General features: G+C 49.4%; 1 protein-coding gene across 3 annotated transcripts in view; it reads right to left on the bottom strand.

The window, feature by feature from the left end:
* The window catches only part of FAM189B (family with sequence similarity 189 member B), a 32,409-nt gene extending 10,913 nt beyond the window's left edge, over positions 1 to 21,496 (bottom strand). For 2 of the 3 annotated variants that reach the window (XR_006416510.1, XM_044448674.1), the window contains exons 1-13: positions 21,061 to 21,496; positions 18,889 to 20,723; positions 16,183 to 16,255; positions 13,363 to 13,419; positions 10,338 to 10,483; positions 9,784 to 9,897; positions 7,216 to 7,323; positions 6,933 to 7,093; positions 5,938 to 6,037; positions 4,639 to 4,726; positions 3,124 to 3,648; positions 1,914 to 1,985; positions 1,193 to 1,455 (exon numbers count right to left, since the gene is read on the bottom strand). Coding sequence is in view for 2 of the 3 variants with exons in the window: in XM_044448674.1 (XP_044304609.1) it covers positions 1,193 to 1,455; positions 1,914 to 1,985; positions 3,124 to 3,648; positions 4,639 to 4,726; positions 5,938 to 6,037; positions 6,933 to 7,093; positions 7,216 to 7,323; positions 9,784 to 9,897; positions 10,338 to 10,483; positions 13,363 to 13,419; positions 16,183 to 16,255; positions 18,889 to 19,110 (1,929 nt within the window). In the remaining variant the exon portion in view is untranslated. Of the gene's footprint in view, positions 1 to 1,192; positions 1,456 to 1,913; positions 1,986 to 3,123; positions 3,649 to 4,638; positions 4,727 to 5,937; positions 6,038 to 6,932; positions 7,094 to 7,215; positions 7,324 to 9,783; positions 9,898 to 10,337; positions 10,515 to 13,362; positions 13,420 to 16,182; positions 16,256 to 18,888; positions 20,724 to 21,060 lie in introns of all 3 variants that reach the window. The other variant, XM_044448675.1, reaches the window with a different exon arrangement.
* Between the last annotated feature and the right edge of the window lie 1,098 nt (positions 21,497 to 22,594).

The raw sequence follows: 22,594 nt of genomic DNA, 5'->3' as shown, positions 1-22,594 counted from the left end.
CTATAAAATTTCTTCACACCACATATAATCTGTACACCTCATACAGCCTAGAAATATTCTTAAAAACCCAGAGACCTGTGGCCAAAGTCCTACCAGATTTGTTAGAATATGTGTGATTCTCACCCTCCCTGTCACCATCTTGACCTTCCTGGGCCCACAGCTTCTGGTGCTCCCCTCAATCCTTTCCAATTCCACATGATGTTATCTGTCTGCATCAAGTTTTCAACTCAGCTCCTGTCTTGGCTTAATAGAGTGGTCACTCAAGAATTGCCAGAAAAGGAAGAAATGCATCACCAAAAAGGAGGGCACCAATTTCCATATGCTAATTTATATGCAAGCAGAGAAATAATTATGTCACTAAAGCAGGTGGTCCATGTGTTCACCGGCTTGCTATCCAGGTGCTAACTGTAAATGCAGCATTTCTCTTTAAACCCAAATGTCACAGATCAGTCCGTCAAACAGAGAATGCCGCCTCCCTCAAATAGAGGCCTACCCTGTCTAAAAGGGGACACACAGCTGCCTGACGCACGACTCTGGGAGGCAAGGTGGAGGAACCGTGATGGGTTTTAAAGCTCAGTCAAGCTTGAAGAAGACCCTTTAACACAGCAAGCAGGCAGAAAGAGTAGACCTTCATGGCAAGGAAGAAAGCTGCAAACCGATTCCCTTCTGTATGGGATGGTCACTTCTGCAACCAAAAATAGGAAAAGCATCACGCCTCTCCACCCCAAACAAGGGCAGAAGAGAACATAGATTTGCTCCGAGGGATTATACGGAAATGCAAATTGATCAAATTAGGAGTTAAACAGAAAAATATTTCACCAAAGTGGGCAATAAGTCTGGGACTAAGTGAGCCATGAGACTGCCTGCCTAGTTTGCTGACCCGATGCTGCTAGCGGCAGCTGTGCAACGTCAAGGCCCCGCTCTACTCTCCCTTCTTAGCATTCTAGCACAATATCGTGTTTCCACACACACACACTTCTTCCATCCTGCAGAGATGAGATCAATCCCCTTGAGAGAGGTTGTCTTTTTTGCATGCGTTAGTCTGCACATGCATTGCTATCGCTGCAATTTCAGCACCAGTGATTGTGGTTCCCTTCTTGCATTAAACAACGCTGTGGGTGCGGTGGGGGTGAGTGGGGAAGAGGCATCTGAACATTCACACAAGCCGATGGGAAATTACAATGATTTGTACCTGCTTGCGGCCACGGGTGCCGCTGCGCCCAGCCGTTTCTACTCCTGCCAAAACCAGGCTGCGTTTGGATCTGTGCAGAAAACGGGCCATGAGCCCACGTGTCCCGCGGCACACCTTCAGATCCCCCAGGGAGCGTGTGGTTGTCTTGGACAGATGCTGGGGTACCTTCTGTGGCACTTCCAGCTTGGTCTTCCCTGCCAATTGACACTGAGAGGGCGGCCCACGGAGTGATGGGTGCAAAATACCAGCCTCTGAATATGGCCCTGGGAAGAGACAAAATGAAGGAGATGTTCAGGGACAGAAGTGTGGGATTTGCCCCTAACAGGGACATCAGAAGAGGAAGCGCTGGAGCTTGATGTCTGGCATCTCCAGACCTGAAGAAGACACCCCCGCCTGATGCCCTGGAGAGTTATCTCTGTCAACAACGCCAAACTATACAGTTCTAATGGTTTGATTCAGCATTAGGAAACATTCTGTATTCCTAATGGTCACTGGAAGGCAGCTTGTGCCTTTGCCATTTCGTCAAAAGCTGAAATCAGCTCACAACTGATGACATCTCCTGACTCATATTTAAAATAATGTAACTTATTCTGTGACAGCAATGAGTAAGTTTGAGCTCTGGCTCTGGGGCAGTGAGTGAATTTAATGAGTGAGTGAGCTCATAATTTGCTGTAATTCTTTACAAACTCCCCTAATACTACCTACACAGCTACTCCCTCACCTGCATCTGTTGAGGAGTTGGATCCTTCATCCTCTGATGCTTTGGTGCAGAATACTTCCTGGAAATCACCTTCTGTGGGGTGAGTGGCAATGAAAAGAAGAGGGAAAGAATCAAAGTGCAGGCAAATTCATAGTGCAGGAATGCAGAACATGCAGCAGGTCCCTGGTTCAAATCCTCCAGGATCTCTAGGATGGGCTGGGAAACACCTCCCAGGCCTGAAACTGTGAAGACCAACTCTGCCCAAACTCGCATCCTACAAAAGTTATGGGCGCCACACCCCAACCGCCACATCAAGTTGGGAAAGGCAGGAGGGTGACAACTAATGGGCCAGTCTGTACACATCAGCTTTCTTTGTAGTTTGCATTTACAGGACTGTACCTATTCTCTTGCCATAAGCCAGGGTAGAGACCCTCAGGCCCAGGGGCTGCCCCCATTTTCCCAATTGTGTGGCAATACAGTTGTTTCCCCACCTTAAAAAGATGGCATGCCTCTCCCTAAAGCTTTGTTACTGGCAGTAAGAGCTTTAAGCCACCATTTTTCCGCCACACACACTGTACCTTCGACCCTGCTCATCCCTGGAATGTGGTAGCATCCAAAAGCTTCTCTGAAATTGACTTGGCCGTGGGACTGGGATGGGTCTGGCACCCTTTTACTGTGGGCAAGCCCTCTTCCCAGGCATCCTCTCCTAGACAGAAGCTCCATTCACATGCCCACATAGAGAATCTTCCTGACTGGGCTGGTAAAATACAGCTCCTGGCCCAAAATGAAATACATCAAGAGGCGGTATTATACATTATTTTTAAAGGGAACTGTTAATGCTCTGATGAACCACAGCAGTGGAAAGGTAGGACAGATTTTAAAACTGTAAAATAACCCCCCACTGAACTGTGTCCCAGGGGCCCCTGGATTCCCATCCTACAGCTCTTGATGGCACCCACAATTCTCCCTGAGCTCCCGTCTGACATTTTCTTTTGACCTCTGCTTTGTGGCTATGAAAGAGTCTTAAGGAACAGTCTCCTGGGGGCCAGATATATCCACACAGCGGATTTGGCCTGAAGGCTGCCAGTTGCCCATTCTTGCTCTATGGTTTATGCTCCTCTAGCCAGTTTCCATTCTACTATCCAAATTAGGGCAAAAGCAACACAGCCATACTGGTTGTTCCAAGACAGGCAAATGTCCGCTTTCATCTCTGGCTCGCTGCGCCACTCACCAGCATCGTTGGTCATGCTGATCCCGGGGTCGCTGTGAGAACGCAGCAGGGGGCACTGGATGGAGGGCAGGCGGCAAGAGGCTTCACTGCTTCGGCGCTGCCGCCGCCCTGGCCCTTTGCGTCCCGGCACAGAGGTCTTGGCTTTGACACGCACCTCGGGGAAGCAGGGGCCTATGCTGTGGCCGAGACCTTCGAGGCGGTGGCAGCTGTGAGTATGGGCACTGCATGCCTCCAGCAAGCCCTCGTAACCTGTGCCAGGCGTCGAGCAGGAGTAGGAGCGCTCCCCACGGTGGCGCACCTGAGGCGTCTCCTCAAAGGGGCCCTGAGGGTGCAGGCCACACTGGCCACAGTCCACGCTCAGGCAGTAGTCCGCCCGGCTACGCTGGATGGAGCGGAACAGCACGTAGTCCACCGAGCACGCGGAGCCGCTCACGTCCAGCAGGCACGAGTCCTCAGATGGGCTGCTGTCCCCCGGGATGTCCACGATTTCCGACATCACTAGAGAGCCACTGTCCATGGAAGCTGCTGTGGGGGAGAAAGAGACAGGCCATCAGGACGAGAGGCATGGGACTGCAGCAGGTGGCAAGGCAAGACCAGGCCTGGTGGAGATGCTAAGGGCGTAATGTGAAGCTGAAGCCCCCTCCTCGAATCCCACCTCTGCTCCCTGAACTCAGTCTGTAACTGGTGGGCTACAAGTAAGTGGGAATAAATCAACAAAATTATCTGGCTGGGGAGCTCTCCAGGCTGTGTGGTCTGCTTCACATGGCAACAGGGGGTGTTCTTTCCAGAGAGTGGCCCGGTGTGCGAAGTTTTCTCTTCTTTGAAGTGCTGTTCAGTCCAAGCGGAGTTAAAAGATAACGAAACGTGTGTGTGGGTGTGTGTGTTGTGTGTGCATGTAAAAGAGAGAGAGAGAGAGCAGTGGGAGAATGAGATAGGAATGAGTTTGCTGCATGGGTGTATGTCCACGCCTCACTCCCTGGCACCCCAGCCTTTGGCCACAATGGTTCTCCACCCTGCAATCAAAGCTGGATTTGAAGTGCTGTTTTTGGCTTTGGAAGCCAAAGGGGGAGGAGGCAGAGTACATACAGCACTGCCTCTCCCCTCAGGTTCGGTCCCTGAACCATCCCCAAAGAGGGCTTGTACAAGCAGCTTGCCCAAGATGCAGCTCCTGGTATCAGGATGAGGCAGTTTCCTATCATCCTGGCTGGCTGGCGAAGTATTCACAGCAGGGCCTACTCAACAGGAAGGGCCAGAAGATGTGACCTATTTCGCTGAGACTTTGCTGGAACAGCAGTCCTGCCCACTCTGCTTCCTGGCTTGGTCCCACAAGCCCCAGCACCTGCTTCCCGGCTCCTTTGATAGCTGCATGAGGTTCAGACACAGAGAACCTAGCGCTCAAGCACCTGTCCTATGCTTTGCTGGGGAGTCCTGCCCTTGTGCAGCCAAACCAGGATTCGGCCAGCAAACAGTCCTCGCTGCACAGGTGCTTCACCCAGGGATACCAGCTCTCCTTACCTTCACCACTAAGCACGACAGAGGGGACTTGGTTGCAGGAGCAAGGGCCGTGGGAGGTGTCTGTGAACTGCGAGTCAAACAGCGTCACCTGCAGAGCAGAGGCAGAGGACAGTGTGCAAGGACAGGCAAGCCAGGGCTTGCAAACCGAGTGTGGCCCTCAGCAGCTCTTTGAGTGGCATGCAGCCCAGCCAGTGTCCCCAGCAGCCCAGCTTTTCAGCCGGTAGCATCCATCCTAGCCAGTGGTGCTTGGGGGAGCTGGTAAAGCTACCCTGTCCTCCTGCAGCACCCCCAAAGCACCCAGGAAAGCCAACAGCCACCCCCCCGCCCGCTCTGATGTTACCCTCCGCTTCTGTTATTCAGAGGTACACTGCCTTTGTCTGTGGAGGGTCCTTCGAATTGTCAGAGCTGATAGCCACTGCTAAGTGCATGGATTTTTCAAATCCGTAACACAGGGGTGCTGAAACACTTGCAGCCCAAGGGCTGAATTCTGTTTTGGGGAAGCTTTTGCAGGAGAGTGTACCAAAAATACCCATACTGTAGCTTATAGCTCTTACTGGCCAGAACCAAGCCTTTAAAACTCCTCCAGAATGGAACCAAGACTGCACTGAAGTCAGGAGACCACAGAGCAGTCTGTGAACCACCAGGGAATAGGGCGCAAGGAAAAGGGGTACAGCCCTTGGGGGAAATCCCAGAGGGTTCAGTTGGGACCGTTGTGGGCTGGATTGGGTCCCCAGGCCTGAGGCTCTGCAGCTCTGCTATACAGGGCCCAGCTAATCCAGCAATCTGCTTCCCATGGTGGTCAGCCAGGTGTCCCCCTAATACCACAGCCAGGACAGAAAAGCAGGCACCCTCCCTGTGGTATTTGATATTCAGATGTAGACTCTCCTTGCACATGGAAGTTCTACTTCGCTCTTGTGGCTAAGCATGCCCACAGAGCTCTCTTCTGTGAATGTGCCCAGATCTCTGAACATGAAGCTGCCCATCAATGTACACATGTATGTTCTGTATGTGGAATTAGTTGCACGTGGCTAATACAAACCAATTCACTGGAGATGGACTGCCAGATTGAGAAGAAATGAAGCCAGAAGAAAACATAGGCTCATTTTCCACCTTATTTCCCACTTTCCACCTTCTGCCTTCCACCTTCCAAAGGTGGTGGCCTTAGGGACGAAGGGACGCTCTGAAATCGCTCTAAGGTATTCTGTCCATACACTGATTGTTACAGCTCTGCTCCCATCACTTCCCACACTTTGGATCCCATTGCAATTAAGATGTCGCCCGTCCCCCCGCCCATTATACCTGGCTGTCCCCGTGGAGCCCCATGACGGCCTCATAACTCGGAGGGAAGTCTGTGGGGTACAGAGGCACAGGGCTGTCCATGGAGCCGTTGTAGGTAATGCTGGCAGATAAAAACAATGGTGTTATCCATGAAGCACATTTCCCCACCTCAGTTCCCACATGGCATCTCCAGGATTTGAGGGAGAACCTCAGACACTCTCAGACCTTGCCAGCTTCTGAAGCCCCCTCCCCACATCACCTCGTTCCCAACTGTGACTGCCAACTTTTGCTATAGGCCTCTGCTCCTATGCCTTGAGCAATGGCAGGCCTCACACGAGCACAAGCAGGCGCTCATGGTTGCTGATCTGTGCACTGCGAAATGCTTCTGCTACTGACACACAAGTCAAGAAACTGTTCAAGGCAGAGAGGCAGACCAACCCTTCCATATCCACACACACCCAGTTAGTTGGCAGACTTCTCCCTGAGAAATGAAACTGCCCCATGGCTTCCAGTTCTGACATGGGGGCTGCCCTGAGTCTGTTATCGCAGAAACCAAGTAGAATTCTTGCAGAACTTTAAAGACAGACTGATCCCTTCACCAACACAGCTTTAGGTTGCATTGACTGGATAAAGACAACCTAAGTGTGGGTCAGTTTTGAATGTGTGTTGTCCGATATGAAATGTGCTAACCAGCCATGGTTTCTTAACCACAAATAGCCCGCAAAAAATGTCCATGGTTTGTTGTTTGGCCGGGAACTGTGGGTTGTCCATCATAGCTTGTTATCTCAGTTGGGTTCGGAGTACATGACAACCCACATTTCCACAAGAACAATGCTTCAATGAGAACCCATACTCAAACCCTGGACACAGTTACTGGTTCTGCTAATTTTGAGAGTGCCATGGGGCTTCCAGGGGTCCTTTCTGCTCCTGCCCACCGCTGTGCCCCCTGCAACCTTCCTCCCCTTTGGGTTCCTCCTCTTATATCTCCCCCAGCCCTGCCTCTCCAGCTGTGGCACCTCTGGGCATCGGTCTCCGAGCTGCAGGTGTACTCCGGTGGGTAATATGGTGGCGGTGGCACTGGCGGAACGAACTCGTCCAGGTCCAGCATATGATGCAAGAACGTGTCTGGCGGAGAGGTGCAGTCCAACGTCACGGAGCTGGAACGTGGAGGGGAGAGCTAGCAACAGGGACAGAGACACAGCAAGTCAGAATTCTCCCTCCACAAGGAAAAAGGGCTCAGGTCATTTCTGAGCTGACCTGGCATGAGCGACGGACTGCGCACTGATGAGTGCAACTCACCGCATGGAGGACATCCAAAGAAAAGATCTGTATGCAGCACATGATGGCAGAAAGGGTGCACACCACGATGGCAAAAATGGTCAGGCCACAGACACTGAAGAGCAGGTCCTGTGCAGGAGGGGGGGGGGGGAGAGAAGGGAAACGGGTAGCTGTTAGGAAGGGAAGCACCTGCTCTGCATGCAGTGGTCCCCTCATGCAGACCCCAGTCTCCGGGTAGAGCTGGAAAAACTCCCACCTGAAATCCTGCAGAGCTGCTGCTGCCAGTCAGCACAGACGCTACTGGGCGAGACAGACCATCTGACTCAGTATAAGGGTGGCTTCCTATGTTTCTATTTACATCAGCCCTTTCTTGGGAACAATGAGGACTAGCATCTTTATTTGTAGGGAAAGGGGCTAGGTCAGTGGTAGAGAGGATTTGCTTTGCATGCGGAAGGTCCCAGGTTCAATCCTACTGCTGGCTGATACCGTTGACCCAGGCTGCCAGCCCTTTGAGAAGCAAAGCTGGGAGTGAGATGCAAGCCATCATCCAGCCACTCGGGACTAAGCTATGCACTGTGTTAAATATGTGGCTAACTTTTTGTTTACATTAGTGTGAGGGAATGTGGCCTGATCCAGGCTGGGGATCTGCGCTGATCTGGGGAAAGAAACCTTCTCATTCAGTCACTTTTCCACGCCCTAAATTCACATCCTATTCAGGGGGATGAAGTGGGGAAACCCTCATCAGTTCTAGTAGATTTATTTTCTCTCTCTGTTTATGTTTTTAGCTCTTGCAGGGATAGGATTTTAGCCCCTGCAGGGACTAGGTAGAGACCTGTTCTCCCCTGCAGAGGAGGGCAATGGAGCCAAGCTCAAGGAACCCAGGTTCAATTTGGATGCCAGGAAGTGCTTCCTGGCAGTTAGGACCCCGAGGGTGTGGAATGGGCTTCCACAGGGGGTGGTTGAGGCTGGAACCAGGAGTCAGACTAGATGGCCTGGGAGGCCCCTTCTGACTTGCTCTGTTTCTGTGTTTCTATGATTTATCTGGAGAAAACAGTTGGGTGGGAAGGTTTAACCTTTGCTACACATGTGGTTATTCCACTCCATATTGAAGTCCACACATGTACACAAAAGTAAAAAAGAAAGCTAGGCTCAGGTATGCCCAACACATTTAATATAGTGGGCAGTTTAGCCCTTGGAGACACATACACATTCGATCTCGATCAGCAACAAAGCTCACACCCTTATTGATTTATTGGGCAGGAGCTTCCATGGAATAGAGCCCACGAGACATTCTTCCTTGGCCTGCCAGATATGGGCCAGGAGATTAACAGAGTTGTAAGTGGGGAAACCAAAAAGCTCTGGGCCTTTTCTGTACATCTCTAATGATGCAGGAGTCCCTGCATTACAGTTATTTCTGATTTTTATTGACATCTGAATTTTCATTTTACAGCCATCTCGTGATGTGCATAAGTATTTTCGGCCTTGTGAGGTCTGAAAACAGCACCTAAATGATCCCTTCTATTTCCAGCCTTTGGACTGTAAGTGCTTTTCTTTTGCAGCCCAACCGGCACAAGACAGGGGTTGTGGAAGAGCAAAAGAATTAAAAAATGGCAGGAGAATCATAAGGGGAGAAATACTTCCCCTTAAGAGCCCAATGGGAATGGAACATGCCCAATGCCACAGAATAGGCAGAAGAAAGAAAGAAAGAAAGAAAGAAAGAAAGAAAGAAAGAAAGAAAGAAAGAAATTGGGGTAGAAGAATGGTCAGGGTGGCTGGAGACCTGAAAATTATATTGCAAGATTTTATGGCAGATCCCACCTGTGTCTTCAGTTGCTCAAGGGATTCATAGGGGCACCAACTGATTTTGTTTTGGATAGATATCAAAAGCATTATAAAATGCTTTGCACACCAGATTCTGGGCTGATACAAAAGATGTGGCATTTCCACACCCTCCAGACTATATTAAGCCCAGCCATTGTTCACAACCATCATCACTTGTGTGTCAGCCAAATCTTCCAAGTTTTATTCACAAGCTGTAACTCTTGCATTTCATGGGCATTTAGAGCTACTGCCTGCTTTTTCTATTCTTCTTGCCCATATATATCAACATATGGAAGAGAAGGATGGTTCTAGATGGGAAACGTCCAGCATTAACTGGTGGTTAGTTAATTTTCCACTTTATCCTGCATGAGGAATTTCAGAACGCCTGCAGAAAATGTTACAGATTTTAAAATATTTTCTTCTGCTCACATCTCATATTTGGTATATACCAGTACTTACCTTTCCTTTCTTTTCATTCACTGCAAATACTTTTTTTCCAAAAATGTGTGCAGCTAGAAGTTTCCCTGCACATTGACCTGTTGTGTTTTCCTTCTGTTTTACAGCAGAAGTATGCAGTTCTGAAATCTCTTAATATTGCTCCCCCAATGCAAATACCAAAATTTGAAAATGCCCTTATAAATGATAACTCAAGATTTAAAAGATCTGAATGTTGGAAAAGGCAGAACTGAAAGAGGTGTTTCTCTTTAAAGGCAACACTTATATCTACCAATAGACTTGTCTGCATTAAAACCTCTGCTGTCTACTCACCTTAAGAACAAGGAGCACTCTGGAACAATTTGAATTTGGCTCTGAATTATTTCCACAGGCAGGAAATCCGGGTTCTGAGGAGGCGTAAACACACTTCTTGTATGGAGAGTTGAACTGCAAAAGAGGCAGGAAAGGTGTGTTTTTGCACTGCTGTTAACAATTGCACTGCACCATCGCCTCCTGGAGCATCCTTTCTGATGATTCCCCCCTTACCCTTCTTCCAACCCTCCCTCCATTTGTGAAGCCCTTCACACAACCCCAAGTCACCACAGCTGAACCTGAAGTCCATGTGCCATGACCTGCCCACCTGGGATCACAAACAGCCCCCTGCTGTTTCCCTGAAAGCCATGCCTCCTTCCACAGACCCCCGACTGACAATTGCTTGGTAGCATTTAGGACCTATGGAGCTCAGCACCGCGGACAGTGCTGATAAAGCTCAAAAGAAGAGCTGCCATGGATAAGAGGCCTCACTGACACAGGAGCCCCGGCTCTCCCCTGCTGCCAACCTTATGTGCATAAGAGGCACATGTGTCTCTGCGCTAAGAAACCCCCACCTGGGCTCTCAGGCTGCGCCGCCACCCCTGCTCCTTCCAGTCCGAAGAACCATCCCGTTGCCTCAGCCGCTCACAAGCCTCCAGGGACTTCATCTGCTGGGCGTACTGGCAGGAGAGAATGGAACCGGCCAAGCTGAGCATGACTCCTAGCACCGAGAGAAGTGTGAAGAAGGTAATCTGGGAATGCAGCAGTGGAGAAAGAGAGAGGGAGGGAGGGAGGGAGAGAAGAGGAGTTAAAACTCTAAGGAAGAGGTGCAACCAGATGGCAGGTTCCCTCTGCACCCAGGCAGCAGGCCAGCCATGAGTAGCTCCAGATGCATGCACACATTCTCCCATTCTATCTTGTGTGCACGCACACTCAAAGCTGCTGCCAAGGCTCGGCCAGACTGAGCATCTGCCACAGACCCATATCCCAGCAGGGGCCGAGCAGTAGCAGCCCCTACAATTGCACATCCTCTTGACCATCACAAGCTGTTTATGCTGACATTTGCTTATCCCCATTTATCATCCCCCTCCTTCTCCCTTTCCCTCCTCTTCCCCATGAGCTGTCTCTCTCTTTCCTCTCCTCCCCTGGCCTCCTTTCTCCCCTTCCTTGCCTGCCCTCCCTCCCTCCCTCCTCTCCCCCTTGGCCTCCTCACTTTCTCTCTTCTCCCCTCCTCTTTTTCTTTCTCTGTTTTCTTTTCTCCCTCAGCTTCCTTCCCCCATCCAGTCGCACCTTCAAACACCCCAGCAAAGCAATTAGGTCTTTTTTAAAAGCTTTCACTGACACCTAATTGCCACATGAAGAGCAAACCTGTGGAGGGGATGCTCTGCTAAGGTGGCGGCTTCGGAGTGGGCAGCTTCTGCAGCATTTATTCTTTTCCAGAGTGCTCCCCTGCAGCACTCTGGTTAGAAACTGGTTTCTTGTTTGAACCCTGGAATAGGCATCTGGCATGTAGGAAGTCTAATATTGTAAGTTCTTCCTCATGAAAAGTTGCCTTCAGGAATCTGACCCTATTTCTGTCACCTTTTGCTTATCACCTGCGCTAAGCAATTGTGAGTTTCATTCATGATCTATCTAGGGATTCCCCCTTTTTGCTATAGAAAATGTCTTTCTGCATCTTTCCCTAGTAACATCTCTGGTTTCAGTTCATGGTTCTTCTGGTCCATGCTCAGCTGTGTTCTGTAATGAAAATCCAATTTTTATGTAGACTCTAATTCCTCAGGAATGTTAAGTTGCTTTCTGGCACTATGCTTCAGTTAGTCATCTTTTTCCAACTTCTCTCTGGTTTTTTTTTATATTAGTAGATCATGGTCACTACCACAATCTGCTCCTGGTCTTGTTTTGGAAACCAGAATACAGTTTATCCAACTTCACTTCCAATTATGTGAGCTATTTTTTCTATATTGGCCATCTGGTGATATCCATGTGTGGAGTCATCTGATCAGTTGCTTGAACTATGCATTTATGATAAACAGATTGTTGGCATCACAAAATTCTATGAGTCATTCCCCTGCATTGTTTCTTACCCTTAGACCAAAGTATCCCACAATGTTGGATTCTGCTTTGTCTTCTGTTTGTCCGTTCCAATTGCCTATGATTATCAGCATGTCTTGGTGTGCTACTCATCTCCTTCTGGATGCCGGAATAGAAGTTTTCAATTTCTCCTCTGGCATCTGCTGTTGAAATGCAGGTTTGGACGATAGCTCTGTTGATTGGTTTTCCACGACTTTGCATCGTTGCCCCTTACTGCTTGTGCTCTATCTTGCCTCACCTTTCCCGAGTGTGTCATTTCCAGAGTAACACACTTTGTGTGAAAATGTCCTATTCCAGTTCATTTTACTCTGCTTACAGCAAGTACTGCAATGTTTAAGCATTCCACTCCTTGCTTTACCATTTCCAGTTTGCTTTGATTCTCATGTTCCATGTTCCAATTGTATGTGTTGTGCAGCATCAAACTTCCCTTTCACTTCTGTACATGTCAGTCACTAGACTTCCTTTAGGATTTGATTTGGTTGTTTCATCAGCAAAAGCACTTTGCTCTTTCCCACTGACTGGCTGAGTTTCTTCCATCTCTAGCACAATATCTGGATTCATTTTGGATCATTTCATCATAGAGTTTACAAGGCAAGAGGATTCAGAAGTGGGTTGCCATTGCCTTCTTCTGCACAGTACGAACCAGCTAGTTTGAGCTTCATTCCTGTTGCCCATGAAAAGATCCTGCACCAGGATTACTTTCAACCACTATTGCTGCCCAGCAGCTGCCCTTCAGGAGTTTCTTTGCCACATCACTGTTAGAGAAATCCATTCTTTGTTGTGGGTGTCAATGTTAAACCAGAAGAGGGTAGATACATCTTAGCTTTGACCATGCTGCCTCCAGTGACCCTGCTAGGATACCAACCTACTGAGGGAGTCCGGCCTCCTGGTGGAATTGTTCTTGGCTTCACTGACATGCTCAAAGCCCATCATCATATTAAGGTGTGCATGCAGGAGGGGAAAAGTGGTGATATTAGCCTTTAAAGCCCAAATGGCTTGGGATTAAGGACCTGGGTACCTTAATAAGCACATTTTTACATGCCTTGATTGCCATTTGAGATACAGCTTTAGAACCCCCCAGCATCACAAAGCAAAACAAGCAGTCTGAGGATCTTGAAACTTTTCTCTGGTTGTGCCAGCTTCATGGAAGGCTTTGCTGCCAAGAGATCTGTCCGTCCCAGATGCTGCCCTTCTAGGCGGCATGGCTGGTCCTGTCATTTGGCAGGCTGAGGCAGCTGCTTCGGGCAGCAGAGGCTGTGGGAGGTGGCAACGAGGTATCGAACTGTGCAGTGCAGGCAATCTCTAGAGCCCTGAAAACTTCACTCAGAGGAAATACCCTTCAGATCTAACTCTGAGGGAGACACTGGGGCATGTGATGGCTCCAGAAAGTCTGGAGCTGCTTGCGAACCATTTAAAAACAAAAGGAAGAGGAGTTGCATATTTGGCACCGGTGCAGAGAGGCCGGCCTCCTGGTGCTCGCCTGTGTGCAAATGAAGCATCGGCACTTACCACAGGGGTGAACGGGCGCCTCCAGGAAACGATGCCAACCACTCCGGAGAATGCCAGCTAGAGACAGACACACACAGAAAGGGAGGTTGGCAAGTGTCGGCACTACAGAAGGCCTATGACTTGCAAGCCTTGTCATTTGCTTTCACCCATCCCTCACGGCTCCCCTCTGCGCTGGAGGTGGGTCAGAAAGCTTCTCAGAGCCTGGTCAGGAAAACAGGAGTGAAAAGTCCTTCTAGCCTCAGACATCTCACAGATGGCCTCTCTTTCTCAGAGACAATCTCAAATCACTTCTCCTTGTCTCTGGGAAATCATTGCCCCTGTTTTACTTGGGAAAGATGGCGCTTTTCATGAACATATCCGTTTAATAAGAGGATGCGTGCCCATCTGCCTGCCCGTAAGTATCATCCATAGGACCACAGCTGTGGAACTGAGACAAGCAAAACATGCAACACCTCAGTATTATTTTGCTTTCAAAGTAAATTAATTCTAGCATATCAACATGCTTGAAGTATACATAGCCTCTTCTGTAAGGCAGGGCTGACCTCCCTAACCAGTGCACAGCTTTGCAATCAACGCAATCCGAAGCTGGGGAGATTAGTAGGCCGAAGGACCAGCTATGCACCCACATCCTCCCCCTTATGTGGGTCGCCTCCCCACACCTCAAGAGATTATAGTAGACAGGGCACTCCTGGGGGCGGAAGGCGCACCATGTCAGGGGCCGTGCCATGGCATGCGAAGGGGCGTGGCTATCCTCCGACAGGGCAGGCAGAAGACGCCCAGCCCTGACAGCTGTCTACCTTTGCTTGAATGCACACCTGTATAAAACTTTGCCCAGCTCCTGCAAAGCCATTAGCTCATTTATATCCTGCTGGGTCGGACCAAAAGTTTGAATTATAGAATAGTGGAGCTGGAAGGGACCACAAAGGTCATCAGGTACAACCCGCTGCTGCTGCAGGACACAAATTCACACTATCGCACTCAGATGATTGTCCAGTTTCTTCGTGAATGTCTCTAGTGTGGGAGAGCCCACCACCTCTCCGGGCAGCTGGTTCCACTGCCCCATCGCTCTGACAGTGAGGAAACTTTTCCTATTATCTAGCCTGAATCTGGGTTGCTACAACTTGAGTTGATTATTGCATGACTTACACTCTGGAATCAGAGAGAAGAGATCTTTTCTTTCCTCTTTGTGACAGCCTTTAAGGTACTTATAGAAGGATATCATGTCCCCACTCAGCTTTCTCTTCTCAAGGCTGAACATGCCCAGTTCTCTCAGCCTCTCTATACTTCTATTAATGCATCCCAAAATAGCATTTGCCCTTTTGGCGGCTGCATCGCATTGTTGGCTCATATTTATCCTGTTGTCCACAATTACTCCAAGGTCTTTTCCCTTTTCAGTTGTGTTGAGCCACATATTCTTCATCTTGTATCAATTCATTTGGTTTCTTTTTCCTAGGTAGAGGAATTGGCTTTTGTCCCTACTGAATCGTCATTCTGTTGCTTTCAGCCCAACATGCAGCTTGCTTTGCTCAGAGTCAGGAACCAGAAGCAAAGGACCCATTCTCCAATATCTTTCTCCCAACTTCTTGCATTCTGAAGTTGACTACCTCTGAACATAAAGGGTCCATTTTCCCACAGCGGCCAATAGCTGTTGTCCTCCAACAATTTGCCTAATGTCCTTTTAAACTAAAGCCATCTCAATGTGGGCCCAACAGCACATCTGGCGCATTGGAACCCTTAATGGTTTCACCCTAAAGGCACAATCCTATGCATGTTTAGCTAGAAAACAGGTCCTCCAACTCCTAGCATTCTCTAGCCAGCACCACTGAATGCAGGGAGCTGTAGGACCACCTGAACACGCATAGGATTGTGGCTCAGACAGACAAACGAAGGACGCATCATGCGAGGAAGAAAAGCAGGGCTCATCTATCCTGAATCAGAGCCTTTAATAACACCAGAACAGCAGCTATGGTGTTTACACTAATATTCTGCTCCCACAGTGGCCAACTGGGTGGCTGTGAGATATCCGCTAGGAGAAGATGAGTTGCAACAGAGCAACAGAGCTCTACTGGCACTCGCCTCCAGGGGCATAAATGCTGCAGCAATGTGGAGGCAACACAGAGTCATGGCTAGTGCCCCCGTAAGCCAGGGCACCTGCCAAGGACTCACCCCCCAGCCACGGCCCACTGGGAAGGACCTCCGACTTGCTCCTCCTCCTCCTCTTCCCCATTGTGGCCTCCTGAGTCACCCACCTCTTGCTCTGGCCCAGGCCACAGCGGCGATGAGGCGGGGGAGATTCCACGGCTCCCTGGCTCCCTGGCTCTTTGCCCACCGAGCACGCAAGCGGAAGCCACAATACGGACAAGGAGCGAGATCGGCTGGTGGCCGTGGCACTGAGCAGGTCAGCTCACTGAGGGAGGTGAGCCACTGGGGACTTCTTTTGCCAGAGCCATGCAAAACCTAGAGCAGGCCCTGAGCAGCATGGCAGTATCCATCTCCCCCTTACAAAGCCACCCACTTCTGAGAGTGTTTGCAACAATGAGCATGCACTGCTGCTGATCCATGTCCCCGAGGGAGTCCTGCTGGAAGTGATAATAAAAGGGACTTTTCTAGCCCCAACCCACACAACACGTATTTCCATGAGTTCCAGCCAGTAGGCATAGGCACAAACTTGCTGTAGTCATCAGATCTTAGCTCAAGCCATCTCCCTTCCTTATGGGAGGGGAAATTGCCGGTTGCTGGGAACAGCTCTGGACTGACTTCCTGAGTGAGGTCAGGATCTCTCTATCCCAGATGGCTTTGGGGAGATGTTGCAGAACTCACCTCTTTGGTACGGCCCTGGCTTGGCAGCCGAGATGAATATGGCGGCCCAAGGGATGCGGTGTTTATCGGTAGGCTGTGGATTTTTTTAATGGAGTTCATTCAGTCTGAATTATTAATCATCGTGTTTTTATATTTGATGCAATTCAAAATGTTGCTAATGTAAACCGCTTTGCGCTTAGGAAATGCATTGCAAACACTCTTTTAAAGCCAAGAAGCAGGCAGACTTTGAGTGAGGGGTTGGCTCCTCCAACCTAGGAGAATCCAGATATTCTGCTCTACAGCTCCTGAGGTCCTCACACATTGGCCCTGCTGCCTGAAGGCCCACAGAAGCTGCCAATCCAGCATTGTCGGGCGGGGGGGGGGGGGGAACCAGGTGGAGGAGGTTCCAGCCTGCCCTGCCTAGATTTTTCTAGAGATCCTCTGGGTTGCGTGGCAGGGATCATGTCACAATTCTAATGGTGAAGCGCAGATGCTACGGTAGTCTGTCGTCATGCACAGCCTGTCTTCTCACATGTGGGGCAGTTCCCTTTGCACTGTTAATTTATGGCAGCACACACTTCCGATTCAATTCAGCAGGAACTGTTGCAGAGCAAAAGGAAGACAGGGCAGAGCAGAGGCAAGCCATTTCTGGAGCAAGGATTAGACCAGAGAACCACATGGCTCAGCACCCTAACTAGCCCACAAGCAGAGCTTGAAAGACTTGCTACTTATCCTTGGCAGAGGTAGACCGCTTCTTTATGTGGGTGGGGAGTGGGAGGGATTACGAACTTTTCTAGGCGTGGCCGTTCGACTAGCTGTTTCTGTTCCTGACTGCGTTGCAGAATTAAACTGGGAGCATTACATGAAGCCATTGTCCCACCTATTCTCTAGGCGGCATTGCAATGTGCTGGTGCGACATGCGTTCTGCTCTGCATTTGCACAAAGTACTGGATTTTTCCTCTCTGCTCCCTTCCCCAGGCAAAACGGTTTTTAACTTCCAAAGCACCCATAAGGAAGTGTGAGTAAATCAGGGATGGGTCCACCTGGCCATCCGTATGTGGCTGGGCCACAATGGCCAGTATTCCCCACGACTGGCTATGCTGGCTGGGGCTGATTGGAATTGGAGTCTTGGTGGAGCACACATTCCTCTTCCCTGCATTAAGGCATGGCTGTCAAGCATGATCTCTGAGGTGTGGGGGAAGAGAACCTCACACAGTGTCCCTTTTGGCTAAAATGTGTCCATATCACGATGGGGAAGGATGTTTGCCTAGGTAGCTTATTCTCAGTAACGGGCCTAAATCAGAAATCAATCAGCCGAAATAAACCCAGAAAAGGTACTAGCCTGGTTCTTTTTTTATGAGCCTGCCAGCACATGGTTCCTGTTTCACATGGGTTGGAATCGTCCTCTATTTGACAGAGAGAAGGCTTCAAGTAACCCTAGACAGCTGTCAAAGTTGGGCACCTTGTACCCTCCCTGTCTGAGTAAAGGCACATAGACTGGCAGATGTAGGAACAACTCCCACCAGGATGTGTGCCCCCTAAGGGAGGGGCCTGCCTACTCAACTGGCCAGATGGGGAAATGCCCCACAGCAGGAGGGTGGAGATAGGAGTATGACATTCGCCCCTTAGCGAGCTCATCTCTTCTGTCTTCAAACCGCACGGGCTGTAAAGCCATATTCTAGTTGAGGAAGTCTGCCACCTAGTGGCTGACACTGTTATTGCAGGAATCAGCCACACGGACGCACTAACATTCATGAACATTCATTCATGCATTTTAAAAAACAAATAAACTCGGGTTTGTACATTCCTAGGGTCCCCCCTTAGCACGCATGCCAAGTTTCAGGGGACTAGGCCTAATGGACTTGGAGTATGAGGCTGACAGAAAAAAGGACTGATATTTTCTGATGCCTTCGACATGGTCAACAAAGCAATGCAGGATACTGTCCTTGGGGAATTAAAAAAAAACTTTCTGCCAATTAGGTTAGCAGAAAATGGTTGTGCTTCCTTCCCTCTGTGGCCAGCATAGAACCAATTTGATTGATAGACAAGAGATAGAGAAATCCAATACAAAGTGCAAGTAATGAACATGGAGGGATACCATTCCTCGTAAGTACCTGACCATTCGTTACAATTTACATCAGAGGTCCTGCTTTTAATTATGGCATTCTCTGATTAACTTGTGTCTATTTTGTTGTCTCTCCAGTTCTGAAGTGGAGACTCTTTTATTTGGGGTGGGGGGAGCTTTTAAGGGATAGCTTTGCATTTTCTGTTCCTTATTTAATTGCTGATTTTTTAAAGTCCTGTTTTTAGCGGCTGCTAGTTTCAGCAGCGGATAAACAGCAGTCTGGAAATCTATTAAATCAGCAAGCAATGTTGAGCCTATTAAAAAATGTCCATTAGCACATTACTTTAAATGTGTCAGGAAATGGAAAAAAAATCTCGTATCTTAATCAATAATGTGGAGTGCAGGAAAGGTGAGAATTAAGAGAGCCAGGTTCTAGTCTTGGCTTGGCCATGAAGTTCACTGAGGAAATTGTTGTCTAATCACTGATTCTCAAACTAACCAACCTCACAGGGCTGTTGCGAAGATAAAATGGAGAGGAGAAGGGGGGATCATGTGTTCTACTCTGGGCTCCCTGGAGGAAAGACAAATAAATGCAGTGGACATACGGTACATTTCTCGTGTTACCCACCTGTCCATCAAGCTACGACCTGCAAGAGACTCACCGGAAAGCCAGCCCAGATGGGACAAGAGCTGCGGATGGGATGCTGAGAAGGCATGTTGGTGGTCACCAGGAGACTCAGCGTCACAATCAGAACACCCAGGATCATCTGAATGAAACCGAGGAGGAGCAGGATCTGCAGCCAGGAACGCTGGACACGCAGGTGAGTGAAGCTACGGGACGTGCGGGCAGTCAGTGAGTAGCTGGAATCGCTGCGAGAGGGCATGACGGGGCCCCGAGAGAGGGAGGCTGGAGCCAGCCTGGAAGCAGCCAAGGACACAACCAATTCCAGCTTTCAGGGATCAGACTGAACTTCTGTATTACGCAGGGCCTTCTTTTAAGGAGAGAGCAGTTCTGTCTTTTCTTCTCCTTCCCAAAAAGGCAGATACACAGAATGGTGTTTTGTTTTGCTGTTTGCTTAAGTGCTTTGACAAACACGCAACGCCACTTCAGTCTGCAGGTGAATCCGCTTCTGGAAACTGCTCCAGTTTAAAATGTGGGCTTCACAGTTATGGTATTCGCTGCCCAGTTGGTGTCTGTACACGTAGAAAAGGGTTGGGGCACTGCCACCCCAGAAGACCAAAAAAGGTGTTTTGAGCCTGCACAGAGTGCTTCTTCCCCGTCCAAACACAGCCAACCAACACACATTCAGGGTTAAAAGGAAAGAATACAGTGGGAGAAAGATGGAGGGGTGTCTAGAAGGCTCCAATTCTAACCCAGCCCCTTTTATTTTTTCAGAAAGTTGCCACGAGGGACCACAAAGCATGCAAGTCAGTGCATAACTACTAACTTTGGAGTCTTATCTTCTTCAAAAGCCACTGGCTAAGCACTAAGAACATCAACGAAAGAAAGCACTGAGATATGCCCCCTTGCCATGGGTTTGAGTCAGAAGGAAGGCTGCTCTGAAATCCTCTTCAGCCCAAGCACCAGCTTAGCCCCCTTGTCTGCCATGTTAAATCTGTCCAGTGGCCCATGCATCGCCCAGGTTCTACACAGACAATCACATACTATATCGCATGTAAATCGAAAGAATGCGTGCCTTTTGCACCTTGATTCAGCCCACGCCTGAGTAGCAAGAAAGTTGAATGTGTACGCTATCCGCTTGGAGCTAGGCCCACAAACTGCTGAGAGATGCTGAAGCAAGGGAGGTGAAGAATTAAACAAGGAAGAACTGCTCTGTCTTTCTTCAGAGCTGGGCTTGCTAACATCCTTGCCCAGGATCAGGAACTATAGAAAGCAGATCAGAGCAGCCACTGGCAGAGAGGCCATAGATGGGTGAACAGCCAGAAACAAGTTTGCCCCCAAGAAGACAAACAAATTGCAGAAGAAAGCTGACAGATGAGAAAGATGAAGTGAATAAAATGATTCCCGGACGAGCAGCAATGGATTCCCAGCGGACCGCAGTCCTCTGACGCCTGCCCTGGCACCAGTGCCATTCAAGTCTGCCTGCCTGCCCTTGTGATGCTTCCCTCCAGCATAGGCAGAGAGAGAGAGAGAGAGACAGAGAGAGAGAGAGACAGAAAGAGAGAGGTCCAGACTCAGTTCTATCCACCCAGAGGTCTTTTGCCGAGCCGCTGGCAAGCCGATCTGACTCTGCAGTAAGCAGCCCAAGTGGGAGGTGGGGCAGCAGGCCGGCCTCGTCTGGCAGAGGTGGCAAATTGCAGAGTTAAAAATGTTACCCAGGAAAAGTTTGTGGCTCCTGGCTGCTGCTAGAGGTTCAGCTCCAGCCAAGAAGAGGTCCTGGGAAACACACCCCCCAGAGCAATTCAGAGGGGTTGGTCCTCCTCCTTCCTGCAGACAGAAAGCTTTGGATCGTGGAGGCCCAAAACTCGGAACCATCTGCAAAATAAAGTAACAACAGGATAAAACATCCAAGCAGGAGCAGAATGCAGCTGCACTAAGAATTATTCCATCACAGTGGCAGCTCGTTCTGCATCTCCCCAGAAACTTTGGCTTAGGTTGCCCTTCTCTCCTAGGGGGTGCTAGGAAAGCCCCCAACTTTGCCTTTTTACAGGAGCACAGAAATCCCTATCTCGGCTGGGATCACGGAGAAGATAAAGCATCTGGATTGCTACATCACCTGCTACCCACCCCTGCTCTCCCCTCATCTGTCTCTCTGTATTCTTTCTGCCCCAAACAGGAATTTCAGGTTCAAAGAAAGCAGCTGTAGCCCTACCAGAAATTAGAAGAATCTGGCTGCACAAGCTGCAGGATGCGACTGGGCCAGGGATGTTCTAGGTGCCGCCTTCCTCTGCCAAGCGCCCGCATCTCTCTGGAGGATGCTGTGGCTGGTCCTGATGCTGCAGCGAGGAAGGACACGCCCTGCCATGTTGCACCTTGGGAGCTGTAGTTCACCAGCCAAACGCAAAGCATGCTGTGCTTTTGGCCGGGGTGCATCCAGTTTGCAGGAAAGTGGTGGGGTGGGAGACACTGTACTTCCTGCATTACTCTGGCTGGATGGCAGGGACACAGATGCAGAGCAGGAAACTACCATTCTGTGAGGTCTGGGTAAAGATGCTTGCTCCCAGTTCTGGATTTTGCAGTGCCTTTGCCATGTCTCATTCACAGACTTTTACAGGATTCCAGGCCTCTGTGTTCCTCCCCACCCAGATCTTTTTTTCTTCAGCTGCAGATTATCTGTTGAGAAAGAGAAGACAAGCTAGTTGTGCAATGGCTCCTAGGTGGGAGCACTCAGAGCCTCCTGCCTGGAAGCGTCCCATGCCATTGCTGCTCAGAATAGGCTGCCTTGCTAAATAGGGACAAGGCCTTAGGGAAGAGCTTGGGCTGCTTTTGGAGTGAGGGGAAAAGTCCTGCTTAAGTGCTAATCCTTGAATGACTGCATTTTGGGCAGCTGGATGTATAGGCCCTGCTTTAAGTGAGATCTCATTTTTGCTGACCTCTCTTTTCCATGCACACAGATTAGCAAAAGCTTTCTGTTCCTTTCAGCTCTTCTGTGAAATTATTTCAATTCTCCAGGTTTAACTTAGCTCAGGGATTCCATGCCAGGAAATAGGAGTTGGAGTTTTAAACATGAGATTCAAAGTCCCTACCCTGGAATTAGTAATTAGGCAAGCTGTTTGCGCTGAACATAATTACTCATTCCATGTATGGGGGCCCTTTCCCACACCTCCATGCCAGCATCAGCTCCAGCTTTAGCAAGGGGAAAAGGATCCAGGGCAAGCAAGGGTGCTGTTGGCCATGACAACTAAAAGGAAACCTCCCCATACAGAAGCATTACACCTCCAAAGACCAGATACTAGAACAGGGGACTAAAATTATTCTTGCCCGAGGAATAAGTTTAATTTCAGAGAAGCCCTTGGGAACTGAATTCCAGGGGCAGTCAGTGCCAAAGACGAAGGAAGCAAGGCCAGATTGCCAAACATGCTAGCATATTTCAGCTCAAGGCTCTCTTACAGCCAGAAACAATATCATGCAGACTTTGAGAACCAGGGGGATGAAGTTACATGCAAAAGCCAGGAAGCCTCGAGCAGTTGTGTTGTAGGGGAAAGGGATGGCAGTCTGGAGAACCAGGAGGACCAGACTGATACCCCAGAATCACACGAGAACCTGGGATTCAACACGCCTGTGCTAGAGAGATAAACAAATGGGGAGACCCTTCCCTTCACACCCTCCTGCTTGAAACAGAATCCTGGACTGATATGGCTTCTGCTCTCATGCTGTAGCTTTTCCAGAGGCCGGGCTGCAGGGAG

Source organism: Varanus komodoensis, unplaced genomic scaffold, assembly GCF_004798865.1.
Source record: "Varanus komodoensis strain SLA01 unplaced genomic scaffold, ASM479886v1 scaffold55, whole genome shotgun sequence".
NCBI classification, from domain to species: Eukaryota; Metazoa; Chordata; class Lepidosauria; order Squamata; family Varanidae; genus Varanus; species Varanus komodoensis.
This window is presented reverse-complemented; position numbering and strand designations above follow the sequence as displayed.